Source organism: Bos javanicus, chromosome 5, assembly GCF_032452875.1.
Source record: "Bos javanicus breed banteng chromosome 5, ARS-OSU_banteng_1.0, whole genome shotgun sequence".
Classification (NCBI taxonomy): Eukaryota; Metazoa; Chordata; class Mammalia; order Artiodactyla; family Bovidae; genus Bos; species Bos javanicus.
In genome coordinates this window covers 107865437-107878770 of record NC_083872.1, presented here as the reverse complement: position 1 = coordinate 107878770, position 13334 = coordinate 107865437, and the positions used below count along the sequence as shown (strand labels likewise).

Here is a 13334-nt window from a genome sequence, read left to right as displayed (position 1 = left end):
GAGAACTGAAAACAGGGTCACGCAAATACCCTGTACATGAATGTTCATAGCAGCATCATTCATAAGAGCAATAGGTGGAGACAACCGAAATGCCCATCAGCTGATGAATAAACAGACATGTAGTCTGCCCAGACAGTGGACTATGAGACAGCTGTACAAAGACATGAAGCACTGATACGCCCTACAATGTGCATGAGCCTCGGAAGCATCTGCTAAGTGGAAGACGCCAGACCCGTGTGAAATGTCTGGCATAGGTAAATCTACAGAGACCAAGCAGAGCAGTGGTTGCCGGAGCCTGGGAGGACGGAGGAAACTGCTAACCAGATTTCTTTTAAAAGCGATGAAAACATTCTAGAATCAGATAGGGGTGGTGGCTGCACAACATTCTAAATATACTTAAAACCCACTCAACTGTACACTCCTAAATGGTGAATTAAACGATATATTCCTTTTATCTCAGTTAGAAAAACATCAGTGGGTTGAAAACAAATGAATGGATGAAAAAAACCAAGTGCTCAGTCGTGCCTTCTGCCGCCGCCCTTCCAGCCCACGTCTGGGGTCTCAGGGTGTCTTTTTAGCGCCAGCTTTGCTGGTTCCACCTCTTTTCCGGCTTCTTGCACGAGCGCCTTCCCAGAGCTCAGCCCGGGCCCAGGGCCAGGCCCAAGGATTTCAGACCATGCCCAATGCTGGGAGCAAGGCCTGAAGGCCCGCATTCACAGGCACCCCTCCCCGCCCGGCCCGAGAGCCCTTTACCTTACCCCCGGATCCTCTGGTTGAGCTTCTTCAGGAAGACCCGCGTGACCTCGAGCGCCTCCTGCTCCGGAAGCAGCAGGTTGCCCGACGTGTTACAGCTCAGGTCGATCCAGTCCGTCCGCAGCGCTTGGAAGTCCAGATCGTGGGCGCTGAAGGTCTGCTCCCAGTTCACCACGGGGTCGAACATAGACAGGTACTCCAGCACCTCGCTCACATCCTCCTCGTCCTCCCCCTCATCCTCTCCCTCGGCCTCACCCTCTGTTTGTCCTTCTTGGCCAGCTCCTGCCACCACCACATCCTGGTCCTCGGGCCAGCCCCTCCTGGGGTCTGGAGGCTCCATCCTATCGCCCCTTCTCTGCTCTGCGATGTACGACTCGACCTGGTTCAGCCACTGGGACCGCCCGAGCATCTTCCCGGGACTGGCACCAGCGGGCCTGGGCCTCTTTGCTGGTGGTGAGTGCCCAGCCAGGGGCCCCGGGGGCCACTTGTCAGGATGCTGCGGAGCTTGGTGGGGCTCGAGGCTGGGCTTCCTTGCCTTCTTGTCTGCTGGCTGGGCAGGGGTGGTGCTGGGCCTCAAGGGGAGGGAGGCTGTGGAGTTCTGCCAGGGAGGGGGCGCTGCCAGGCCCTCCTGGGCCCGAGCCAGGAGTCTCCGCAGGTTTCGGAGGCGGCGGTCAGGGGCGTCCTTCCTGGGGGCTGTGGGGGGGCCTGACTTCCCCACTGGCATCCTGGCATTCTGGCCATCAGGGGCAGGGGTGTCCTCTGCCGCTTCTCCATACTGGGATTCTTCTAGAAGGCCGTCCTCGAAACCTGCTGTTAAAACCATCCCTCACATGGGCTTTTCAACGTCTCCCCAGCAAGATCCAGAAGACAGCTGAGGACCAGGTAGGTGAGATGGGCAGAAGTCCCCGGCAAGACCCAGGGTGAGTTACTCAGCCTCAACTAACCCAGCGTCTCCATCGGCATAAAGCGTTGTTGTCAAGGGTGGTGACATGAGGGACAGAAAGTGCTAGCAGGGGCCCAGCGGATGGCCGGGGTCAGGCCCCAGCCCCGCAAAGCGAGAGGCCGTGGGAGGACAGTGCTTCTGTAGGGCAGTTTCCTAAGTGTAGGGCAGGCAAGGCCCTTGGGCCCTCAGGATGTGTCACCAGGGCCCTGAATCTCCTCCTCTGGACCACCCCACTTTCGAAACGTCCCAACTTGTGTCTTGGAAATTAAGGGGGCGAAGGGCTGCTCCCCATCTCTTAGGCCTGGGGGAAGGGGCTGCAGGGTTTGCATTCTAAGCTCCTGGGGACGGTTCTGGCCCAGTCTGGACTGTCACCCTCCAGCCTGGCCCGGAGGCTCGGCCATCACTCTACCTGGCTGCTCTGGGCCCTGCTTCTGAGGCTGGTCAATCTTGATGTAGTCTTGAAAGCTGAGCCTGCAGGGGGGAGGAGGGGAGCTCTGAGGTCACAGCTGGCCGGGGGTACAGGGGAGAGGGGTGTGAGTGTGTGTGCATGTGTGTACATATATGTGTGTGTGTGCATGTGCATGTGTGAAGCACCCAGGAAAAGCCAAGGGCCCCGGTGGAGTGCCCTCGCAGCCCCTTGGTCCAGGGAGCTCTCCTGGCTCCCCCCACTTGGTGCCTCACCTGTCTTGGTAGTAGGCATTTTCCTGGTAGAAGCACTTATTCTGGGTCTCCATGTGGCTCAGGCGGGTGTAGTCATTAGGGTAAACAAAGGACAGGTGAATCTGGCGGGGCGGAGGAAGGCACAGGGCTGCTGTGGACCAAGCATCTGGATTCCGGCCACTCTTTACACCCCCTCCTGGGACCTGGGTGGTACGTGCCCCCCAAGCCAGGCTCCCCGGTGCCCACTTCTCGTCTCCTGCCCCAGCTCATCCAGCTGCAGCCGGGACCACCCACCTCTCGTCCTGTGGCCTTTCCCACCGACTGCACCCCAGGACCAACCCCCGCTATTCCCTACACTGCTTTTTGCCCCCCTTCAAACACAGCTCTAGGCCATGGCCACCAAAACCCTCTCAACCCTGCCCCACAGCTGGCCCTGGCCCTCTGTCCTGCCTCCAATCTCCCCCGCCGTCATCTCTGGGCCCAGGAGCCCAGCATCACCCCGCCTCTCAGCCTCCACATGGGCTCTGGGTTCTCTAAAGCCGAGCCCCTCCACAGTTCACCTCCCCAGCGTCTCGTCTACAGTTTGATAAATACCACTGCCCTCGGGCGGAGGGTAGGAGGCCTCAGCCAGGCCACACACTGCACAGCGCTGGGCTCCACAGGGCTGCCCATCCAGGCTGGGCACCCGTGGAATACCAGTGGTGTGGTGTGGGAAGGCCGGGCACAGTGGAGTGCCAGTTCTCCGGGCCCAGGGCCTCCGGGGTGTGGCGTGGGGAGGAAGGGGTCAGCCTCAGCCAGCCCCTCCCATTCCAGCCCCTGTCACCCAGGCGAGACTTACAAACCGGAGTCCCTGGTAGCGCTGCAGAGGGAGCCCGTCCACCAGGTAGCTGGGCTTGTAGGGGCAGTCAGGCAGGACGTGTCGGAGCTGAGCCTTGGGGATCAGAGGCACTGGGGGTGGAAGGAGGTGGCTGAGGGCTGCCGGCTGCAGCCTGGAGCCTGCACATGTCTGTCTTTGCTCGTGAGAGAGTCCACATCCCGTGGTTGAGGCTGCTAAACCAAGCTGGCCCCCCCTCGAGGGTGGGGGTGGCATTCACAGGGAACCTTGGAGACAAGGAGCTTGGACACAGTCCCTGGCTCAAGGCACAGTAGAGCGCTGGGATCGCTGTATACGGCCAGTCTCAAAACAGGTTTCGAAACTTCCAAGAGGCCACAGAGCCTCACCTGAGTGCAGCGTCAGTAACTGAATTTCCTTCCACTTGTCATGGAGGGGGCGCGTGGGGGTGGGGGGAAGGGGACACGTCATCTTTTAATTTTTATTTTAAAGTATTTATTTATTTATTTGGCTGCTCTGGGTCTTAGCTGCCGCATGTGAACTATTTAGCTGTGGCATGGGGGATCTAGTTCCCCGCCTGGGGATGAAACCTGGGCCCCCTGCTTTGGGAGCGAGGAGTCTTAGCCACTGGCCCCTCAGGGAAGTCCACGTCAACGTTTAAGATGTAAATATCCCTGGCAGTTTAAGGCCCCAACGCCTTAGTGGGGACACACTTCTCTCACTGGACAGGAGCTAGAACCCAGTGAGAAGCTGATGCCTGCGGTTACAGAGGCATGTCTGGATTCTGGCTCTACTTCTTGTCCCGTCTCGTTTGCTCTGTAACGATCGCTACAGCTGTGAAGCGGTCCATCTGTATTTCTGCACTGTTCTGCACGTGTGTTCTATTTCACACACGTGAAAGCAAAAAGCCTCTGGTTTGGGGGCGCTGTGCAGGACAGAAGCCTCCCGAGTCTCCTCCCTGACACCATGGGCCTGGCAGTACATCCCCAGGCCAGAGGTCAAGAACGCGGCGAGGTCTTACCTCTGTAGAGGGTGTCCCGAGGGTCGGGCCGCAGCATGTCGGCGGGTGGTTGTTCGTCAGTGGGAAGGGGGTCTGGGGAGCGCACGTGGCTGGCTGCTGTCTGCGGGATGTGGTCCACCTCGTCCATCCTCAGGAGGGTCTCATCTGGGCCCAGGAAGGAAAGAGCAGGACAGCCGTGACTCCCAGAGAAGCCAGCCCAGAAGCCAGGCCCCTGCCTTCTCGAGGGGCTAGGAAGGGGCCAGGTCAAGGTTCCGGTACCAGCTGCCCCACAACCTGGTACAGTGTGTGTGTGTGTGTAGTTGTTCAGTTGTGTCTGATGCTACAATCCTTTGGACTGTAGCCCTCCAGGCTCCTCAGTCCATGGGATTCTCCAGGCAAGACTACTGGAGTAGGTTGCCATCTCCTCTGTCAGGGAATCTTCCCGACTCAGGGATCGAACCTGCATCTCCTGTGTTTCCTGCACTGCAGATGTATTCTTTACCTGCTGGAGCCATCAGGGAAGCCTGGTACTGTATAGGATGTGCCCAATCCCTGCTCCCCCCACAAGCCTTGCCCCCAAAACTTGTGGTTTCAGCTGTTTCTCTCCCCTGGACCCCCTCCACCAGCCCCATGGCTGGCACACACCACAGTTTTGTGTGAACTGGAAAAAGCCACCTCTTACTCAAAAGGTTTTACTGCCACCTGCTAGAAATCTGTCCTTAGAAGTATGTTCAGTTTAACAAATACGTGAAAAGCACTTCCTACATAAGCCAGACACTGTTCCGAGTGTCTTACAAATATCAACCCTTTTAATCCTCGTCACCACTGTGGCTTAAATACAGCATGCTTCCTACTTTACAGACAAGGAACTCGGGCAAACAGAATCGAAGTCTTGTGCCTGAGATCACACAGCTGACAGGCTGGCAAAGCTGAGTGTGAATGCAGGGTGTCTGCTTCGGGCTCCCCAGCAGGCCTAAGCCCATGCCCAGGTGAGCAGGGCACCCTGAGGCTCAGCACCTCCCTCTGGCCGCTGGGGGTGTTTGCTTTCTGCCTGAGGCTTCAAATTGCCTTGGCCCACAGAGAGTTTTCCTTCTATGCTAGAGGCTGGCCCATCTTATAGGTTTCCTACCTGAATTTGCTGCGGGCTTCTTTATTCTTGGTTCACACTGATTCCAACTCTCCCTTCTTCTGGCGCTTCTGCTCTGACCCTGTGGCCTCTTGCTTGGTCGCTGGCAGCCTCCCCTCACCCACCTTATCTCTTCCCCACGACCACCCTCTTCTGTGAGCCAAACGTGCCATTTCTTACTCCTTCCTGCCCTCCACACACACTGCCCGCCATCTCCTGGGCTCCTCCAGACCCGCCTTGCCTTCTTGCTAGGGCCTCTGCTGCACCCCCTCCTCCTACACCTGGGCCCACGCGGGCTACACCCGCCGGTGGAGACTGCTCTGTGGGGCCCCCAGACAGGAAATCACAAGCCATGACGAGTGTGATCGGAGAGTCCACGGGCTGCAGCCGGAAAGCAGGTCAGCACGCTTTCTCCCCCTGGCCACGGCTGTGCAAGAACCATGGTGGCTCATCTGCAAAGCAGGGTCCTGGCCTCCCTCTGAAGTTTTTTTCACCTGGACTGAGCCTCACAGTTTCTGGAGCGCCTTGGAATCATGCAGACAATGCTGTGTGGAGGTGGATGGGCATTGTTCTGGGGTAAGGACTCCAAGAGCATGCAGAGGGTTCTCCCAGGTCACTGACCCCCGGGGGCTCAGGACCTCTGACCAAGGCACTCCTTTGGCCTCTGCTCCTCATCCCGCACCCTTCACATTCGTGTTCTGGCCTCCACATGCCAGGCCCCCCAGCGGACAGAGCCCGGCAGGCTGGCCCACCTGGCCTCGTCCCCAGGCTGGGCAGGACACTCACTTGTGAAGAGGGACAGGGAAGCAGAGTCGATAATGCTGAACTTGGCCCCGGGGTCATTCCGCCGCCACTGGAAAGAGGCGAGGGTGGACATGAAGGGTCGGAGGTGGCTGATTGGGAACAAGGTTCAAGGGAGCAGGCAGAGGGGTGGCCAGGTGGGTGCCGAGGGGACAGCGAACACTCACCGCGACTTCCACGTGGTCGGTGCCCTGGTCGTTCTGCTTGTGCAGCACCTCGAAGTAGTACCGGCGGGCAGCTGCCAGGCTGGCGGGAGAGACGGTACGGGGCTGCCTCCCAGCACCACACGCGCCTGCCCCTCCCTCCTTGCTCCTGGCCCCTCAGACCTGCCGCTGAGCATCTGGGTCAGAATCCCCATCACCACTTACTGACGGGGCAGCCTCGGTTTTCCCTCCCGTGAGATGGGATAATGACAGCACAAACCTCCCAGAACATTCAGGGAGTCACGTGAAATAACAGTGCTGTCCTCAGAGAGCTGTTCCTATGTGTAAGCACCAAGTGCATGTGTGTGTGTGTGTGTACACACTTAATTGTGTCTGACTCTGCAACCCTACAGACTATAGCCCGCCAGGCTCCTCTGTGCACGGGATTTTCCAGGCAAGAATACTGGAGCGGGTTGCCATTTCCTACTTCAAGGGATCTTCCCAACCCAGGGATTGAACCCGCGTCTTCTGTGCTTTGGTAGGTGGACTCTTCATCACTGAGCCACCTGGGGAGCCCATGCTACCCCTGTTTGTAGATGAGAATGCTGAGGTGCAGAAATCTTGGGTAATTTGCCCAAAGTCACCAGGTAATAAGTGGCCCCATTGGGGTTTGGACCCAGGAAGTTGGGTCTCAGCCCCGGTTCTCAGTTGCTCCCCTGAGCCGCATGGGCAGTGGTGACCACAGGGGCTGGCACGGCCAGTGCTCTGTGTGAGCTGGCCTGTTTCACCACCATCAACACCAGCACCGGCACCATCAAGCCCACACATGTTCTCGTGGGTGGGTGGGTGTGGGTGTGGGTGCACGTGGGTGTGGGTGTGTGTGCACGCGTGCGTGTGTACCACCAGGTGGCGCTCTGAGGCTGGGCTAGTTCCCGCCCCAGCCACTCCAGGAACCATCAACCCACAAGTGTTCTTACCGTGTGTGCATGCATGCATGTGTGTGTGCAGACCACCAGGTGGCGCTCTGAGGCTGGGTTAGTTCACTCCCTAGCCACTACGGGCCTTCCCTCCAGCCTGCTCAGGGGTCCCCGCCATTCAGAATTTTGTGCAGCACAGAAAGCGCAGGGGGGACTCTGGGCTGCACAGCTGTAGATCTTTCCAGAGATGGAGAAAACGGGCAGAGAGAAAGGAGACCAGTTCTGTTTCCCAGCCCTGAGTGCCACCCAATATCCATGTGACTCTCATTAAGTCACAGCCCTCTCTGGGCCTCAGGTCTTCATCTGCAAAGTGAAGAAAGATGGTCCAGAAGGTCTCTGTCATTCTCCCGAAATGCAGGGGGCCCTGGCTTGCTGGACCTCTGTGATGGGGGGTGGGTGGCAGAGGGGTCCTCCTGGGGCCCAGCTCCTAGCCTGCCTCTGTTCCGTAAGGAGGTTGAAGGATCTGCTGCTCATCACGACCCATACTCACCTGACTGGCTTCGAAATCTGACTCCGGAATTTTGCGAACTCTCCAGGGGCAGTCCACTCTTTTCCAGTCTGGAGGTGTGGGGAGAGGGGGAGGGTGGGAGTGATGAGTGAGGAGACAAGGAGAAAGGAGGGAGGTGGGAGGACGGAGGAGGGGAAATGCTGAGGGATGGAAGGGGGCTCGGGACCACTCGAGAAGCAACTGTCTTTCCTCGAAGTGCTCCCCGCCCAGTGCAACCCGAGAAACCACATGAATCCCCGGCACTAGGACCAGGATGGGTGTGGCCTAGACCTGAGTCTTCTCCAGGTCTGTTCCCTCCCACATCCTGTCCATGTCTCTGTAAGAGTGACCTGATGGAGGCGTGTGACCTGGCTCCTGGGGGGACGGGAGGGCCTGTGGGGCTGAGCGGACCCTACCTTGCCCACGCTGGCCAGCAGCCGCAGGCCGGAGACCTGGTCATCCCGGCTCAGCCAGAATTCTGCGTTGTCGTCGGCAGCGATGGCAAACTGGATCTCCCCTGGGCATGGGGGGTGGTTTTCCCAGGTGAGGGCAGGACGAGACTTCCCCTAGGGGGCACTCATGTCTCAGAGACTAAATTCTCTGTGGGGCCTTGTGCCAGCATGCCCGCTTTGTAAAGCAGGGGTTTCTATACCTGGGAGACTCCGTGGAGTCTCTGGGGACACTTACAGAGAGGGGTAAGCTAGTCTAGGATCAGGGTGTGCAAATCAGGGTGTGAAGTGGCCACCTGGGGGCGTGCATGAGGCCTCACCACGTCCAAACCCTGCTCCCCTGAAAGTGGGCTAACAGTCCAGCCAGCCCAGGGCAGGCCACATGCCCAGGCACCCCGAGAACTCGGACAGGAAGGGGAAGGGCAGGATGCGGGGCTGGCCTCACCGTCCGTGAAGGGGTGCAGGTAGCCGAAGATGCGGAGGCCGTAGTTGGTCCACTTGGGAGACACAGCCAGCTTCCTTAGGGTTGTGCGGATCTGTGCCAGGAAAGTGGGGGATCACTACCCAGGGAGGGAAGAGGAAAGTGAAGCAACGGGTCTGCTCAGGGCTGGTGGGACAATGGGAGGGAGGCAGGTGGAACCCGGGTACAGGCTCCCACGTGCTTCTTTATTCAGACCTCGAACAGTGCAGAACCGCACAACTGGATGTGATGGCCCCTGGGGAAACCATATTGTGAGCCATGAGGAAGGTAGGGAAATGGACAGGATCTCTCAGGAGGGAACAAGGGAGATAGTGTGGGCAGATGAAGGGCATCCATGGGATAAAAGGAAAGGAAGTGAACCAAAAAAAACAAGGGAAGAGGAGGAAGGCAGAAGTCACGGGGGGAGAGGAGTGGTGAGAGCCAGGAGCGGGGCAGGAGGGGGCAGGAGGCACTCACGTGGGGGTACAGGGGGAAGTGGAGGTTCCTCCGCAGCTGCTGGACGGAGCTGCCACACCAGTCCTCAAACACGTGCAGGTTGACACGGCCGCGGAACTGCGGGGGTGGGGAGGAGTGAGTGTGAGACAGAGGCCTGGCCTGCCCAGCCCAGCGCGCCTCACTGTTCAAGGTCACAGTCCACGTTGGCCCCTTTCCCATCCTCGCGTCCGTGGCTGCGTGGCCTGGCCCCGAGGCCTGGTCTGTTTTTCTGGGCTTGCACGTGCTCACATACAGATGCACACACGCAGGTACATGCACACACACACACATACACTCCCGGCTCTTCCCACACAGGAAGGGGGCTGGTCTGCACCCCCAGGCAAGGGGGGTTACGGGGCAGGACAGAGTGGCGGGAGGGAGGCGCCAGGCCGGGCTTCAGCCGGTCTGGCCCCTTTCCCTTTGGTCTCATGGAGGAGGGCATGGCAACCCACTCCAGTATTCTTGCCTGGAAAATCCCACGGACAGAGGAGCCTGGTGGGCTACAGTCCATGGAGTTGCAAAGAGTCAGACATGACTGAAGCGACTTAGCACACGCGCACGCCTTCAGTCTCAAAAGAGGAAAGCCGCATGGCTGTCTGGCCTGGGTGAAACCTCACCCCCCTGGTCTTTGAGCTGCCCCCTCAGCTGGCAGAAGGTCCTGAGGCTGGCTCACCCGAGAGTCAGAGCCTCTCATGGACCACCGCTCAGGTGCCTGGGGCTCAGGGCCAGCCAAGGGAAAGTAGGAGCAAGCAGGTCCCCTCCCCTCCTAGGCTAGGGGCTGGTGGGCACAGGACTGAGCTGGGAAGCACAGGGACCCCCTGGGGGAGAGGGAATGGGCAGGAAGCCAGGACTCCAGTGGGTGGAAGGGTGGAGAGCGGGGGAGGGGAGGGAGGGGGAACCTGTCCCGAATCACCTGAACACAGCGCTTCAGGTGATCCCATCTTATTCTCCCCTCTCCCCATGCCCCCCATCTCTAGATTATGGGAGGTGGACCCCATCAGGCCACACGAACAGGCCCTTCCTTCCCCCCATCAGATACCAAATCCCAGTGGCCTTAGGGAGACAGAGGAGGGGCTACCTGAACTGGAAGGCCTTCCCACATAGAAGGCCTTCAGCAAGAGCTCTGGAGGGAGGGATGGTGGTGGTGGGAGAGAGAAGGGACTGGTCAGAGCCCACCCCGAAATGGGACTGCCAAGACCTGAGGTGCAGCTGGAGGGGTCCCCCGTCCCCACTTGGAGAGCCTGTCACCCCATCCCCTCAGAACTTGGCTCCTCCCGCACTCAGCGGCCTGGGGACCTTGGGGAGCAGCCATCGCTCCCTGGAATGTGAGTGTGGGGCTGGGGTGGGTGGGAGAGAGAATGCAGGCTGCTAGGTTGGGGGCGGCCTGGGGCTGCTTGGAAGAAAAGAATGGGGACATTGTGCCACTTCTGGGGAAATTCCTGAGTCCTATTTACAAGACTCAGTTGTCTCCTCCAAGCTGCGCCCCTCCCTGCCCCTCTCCGGGAGACTCTTGAGTCCACAGAAAACAAAGGGTGGAGGGGGACACCCCCAGAAATCTGCTTGTTCAGCCAGGAGGCCAGAGGCCACAGGGGCTGGGACAGGGGAAGGGCGAGGGAGGAGGGAGCTGGCCGCCCTCATCTGCCCCATGGCCTGAGCCACAGGGGAAACCCAGGCAGGTGGATGGAAGTGTCCACATCCCGGGGGGGTAAAGCCCTGATTCAGTCCAAAGCCCACCCTCCAGCCACCCCTCACCCCTCTTAGGCTCTAGGTGGGGGTCCCCTGAGGGACTAGTCAGAACCTTCTTACTCCCCAGGCCTTGATGGTGACCCCACCTCGGTTTGTGTCTCTCCAAGCCTTGGTGATGGACAGGGAAGCCTGGCGTGCTGCGTTTCATGGGGTCGCAAAGAGTTGGACACGACTGAGTGACTGAACTGAACTGAACTGAAGCTTTGGAGACATTGTGTCGGGCAGGGATGTAGGACTCGGGCTGGTCAGCACTGCCCCTTGCCCCCTTCTCACCATCCAGCAGGATTAAGGCCCAGGGAGGAGCACTGGTTACCGCCAGGGCCAGAGCACATCCATGGCCGAAGACAGACTTGAAACGTCCAGTCACAAGCAGCGGAGAAAACACCTGTTGAACCTTTTCCTTTCAGAGTTGACACTATTAAAGCCCAGAGAGGTAAACTGACTCCCCAAGGACACACAGCAATGAACCTGTGGAAATGGGAGGGCATCTAGGGGTGTGAATACTGCCTGTGGGTGCTCACCTGGGAACGTCCACTGCCTTGCACCACGACAGGGCCTCTGCCAGGCCTCGCTGGCCTCACAGAGCCTCCCAACAGGATGGAGGCGTCTCCCACCACGGATTTCCTCACACTGCCTGCAGAAGTGTCTTTCTAAAGACAGATCCGGGGACTGGCCTCACAATCCAGTGGCTAAGACTCCACTGCAAATAAGAGTTCACACGCTGTAACTAAAGATCCCGCAGGCTGCAAAGAAGACCTAAGACCCCACATGCTGCAACTGAGACTTGGTGCAGCCAAATAAATAAATAGAAACTGGGGGGAAAAAAAAAGTTTCTAAAGACAGATCTGACCATGCCACTCTGCCGCTTTACACCTCTGAGGGTTCCCAGAGGCTTCTGGACAAAACCTGGCTTCCCGGCCTCACCTCACCCCTCTCCCAGTCACACCTGCCCTCCACCCACACACACTCCTCTCTGCCTTTGCAAACAGATTCCTGGTTGGAAGGCCTTTTCCTTTCTTCCCCACCCAGCAAATTCTAGTTCATCCTTTAAGGCTCTTCTCAAATCCCTCTCTAGGCGTCTACAATTTCTCCAGGCAGAGTTACAGCTCCCTCCTCGGGACTCCTTGCACATCTTAATTATCCAAGGGAACGAGTGCTCAGAGCAGCTAAGCCTGGCGCCATATGTTCCTTCATTTATCCTATAAGCACTGGAGATGTTTGTACCAGTGTTGATGCAAAGATGGAAAGGGGTCCCTGGAGGAGAGAGACATGCGGAAGTATGAGCCACCTGTGCCAGGTTACTGCAGAGGCTGAGACGCAGAGGGTGTGAAGCTGGTCCACCCCCCGGGGCAGTGGGGCAGCCCAGCACTGGTGGGAGCGTGGACCAGGCTGCTGCTTGGCCAGATTCACACTTTCAAGACCAGCACACCTGGCAGGACCATGTGACCTCCACCCAGCAGGACAATTGAGGCCTGTACTCCGGACTCCTGTTTAGAGTCTCTACTGCCTCTTGATTCTTACTCACACCTGCCCCTCAAGTGAGCTCCCCTTGGGAATCAAGGGGCTCCCAACTCTGGATAAGAGATTTCTCTGGACGGAGGAAGGGACCAGAGCCCCATCTGGTGAAATCCTAGTGGGGGACATTACCCCCATTTGAGGGGGGTAACCCTAACCCTAACCCTCTGCATCTCAGCCTCTGCAGTAACCCTGGCACAGGTGGCTCATACTTCCGCATGTGTGACGGTGGGGGTTCAGGGCCCTGACAAAAGGCAGGTCTGATCTGCACACAAACGTCCACAGCAGCATTACTCCCAGGAACTGAAAGCAGAAACAGCCCAAACACCCACTTCCGAGGATGAGATAGCGAGGTCCGTCCACACAGGGGAAGATTACTCAGCCAGAAAAAGGAATGAAGTTCTGATACAAACGCTGCCACACGGATGGGCCTTGAAAACATAATGCTAAGTAACACAAGCCAGACAAGACGGCCACGTACAGTACAAGTCTCTCTATAGGAAGAGAGTCCTCATATAGAGTCTATCTGAATGGGAAGATCCAGAGAGACAGATTAGACTAGCATTTCCTGGGGTCTGGGGACTGGGGGTAGTGAGGCTATTAGGTGAGGGGCTTCCCTTAGTGGTGACGAAAACCTATTAATATTAAATTGATAGTTACGGATGACAACTCTATGAATATACTAAGTGCTATTGACTTGTACACATTAATTGGGTGAATTATAGGGACTTCCCTGGTGGTCCAGAGGGTAAGAATCCACCTTCCAATGCAGGGGACCCAGGTTCAATCGCTGGTCAGAAAACCAACATCCCACATGCAACTGGAGCAACTAAGCTGGAGTGCTGCAACTAAGACCCATCACTGACAACAAATTCATATTTTTAAAATTATGAATTACACGGTATATGAACTATATCTCAATAAAACTGTTAGAGGAAAAAAAGGGG

The 13334-nt window shown here is 57.9% G+C and overlaps 1 protein-coding gene across 2 annotated transcripts in view; it reads right to left on the bottom strand.

Moving 5' to 3' along the window:
* B4GALNT3 (beta-1,4-N-acetyl-galactosaminyltransferase 3) overlaps window positions 1–13334 on the bottom strand; it is a 98063-nt gene that overhangs the window by 7279 nt on the left and 77450 nt on the right. Inside the window, exons 4-14 of one of the 2 annotated variants that reach the window (XM_061418283.1) lie at window positions 9109–9204; window positions 8617–8707; window positions 8139–8239; window positions 7726–7793; window positions 6283–6361; window positions 6101–6167; window positions 4210–4353; window positions 3195–3304; window positions 2378–2478; window positions 2106–2167; window positions 759–1563 (exon numbers count right to left, since the gene is read on the bottom strand). In XM_061418283.1, coding sequence (XP_061274267.1) covers window positions 759–1563; window positions 2106–2167; window positions 2378–2478; window positions 3195–3304; window positions 4210–4353; window positions 6101–6167; window positions 6283–6361; window positions 7726–7793; window positions 8139–8239; window positions 8617–8707; window positions 9109–9204 — 1724 coding nt within the window. The remainder of the gene's footprint in view (window positions 1–758; window positions 1564–2105; window positions 2168–2377; window positions 2479–3194; window positions 3305–4209; window positions 4354–6100; window positions 6168–6282; window positions 6362–7725; window positions 7794–8138; window positions 8240–8616; window positions 8708–9108; window positions 9205–13334) is intronic. The other variant, XM_061418284.1, reaches the window with a different exon arrangement.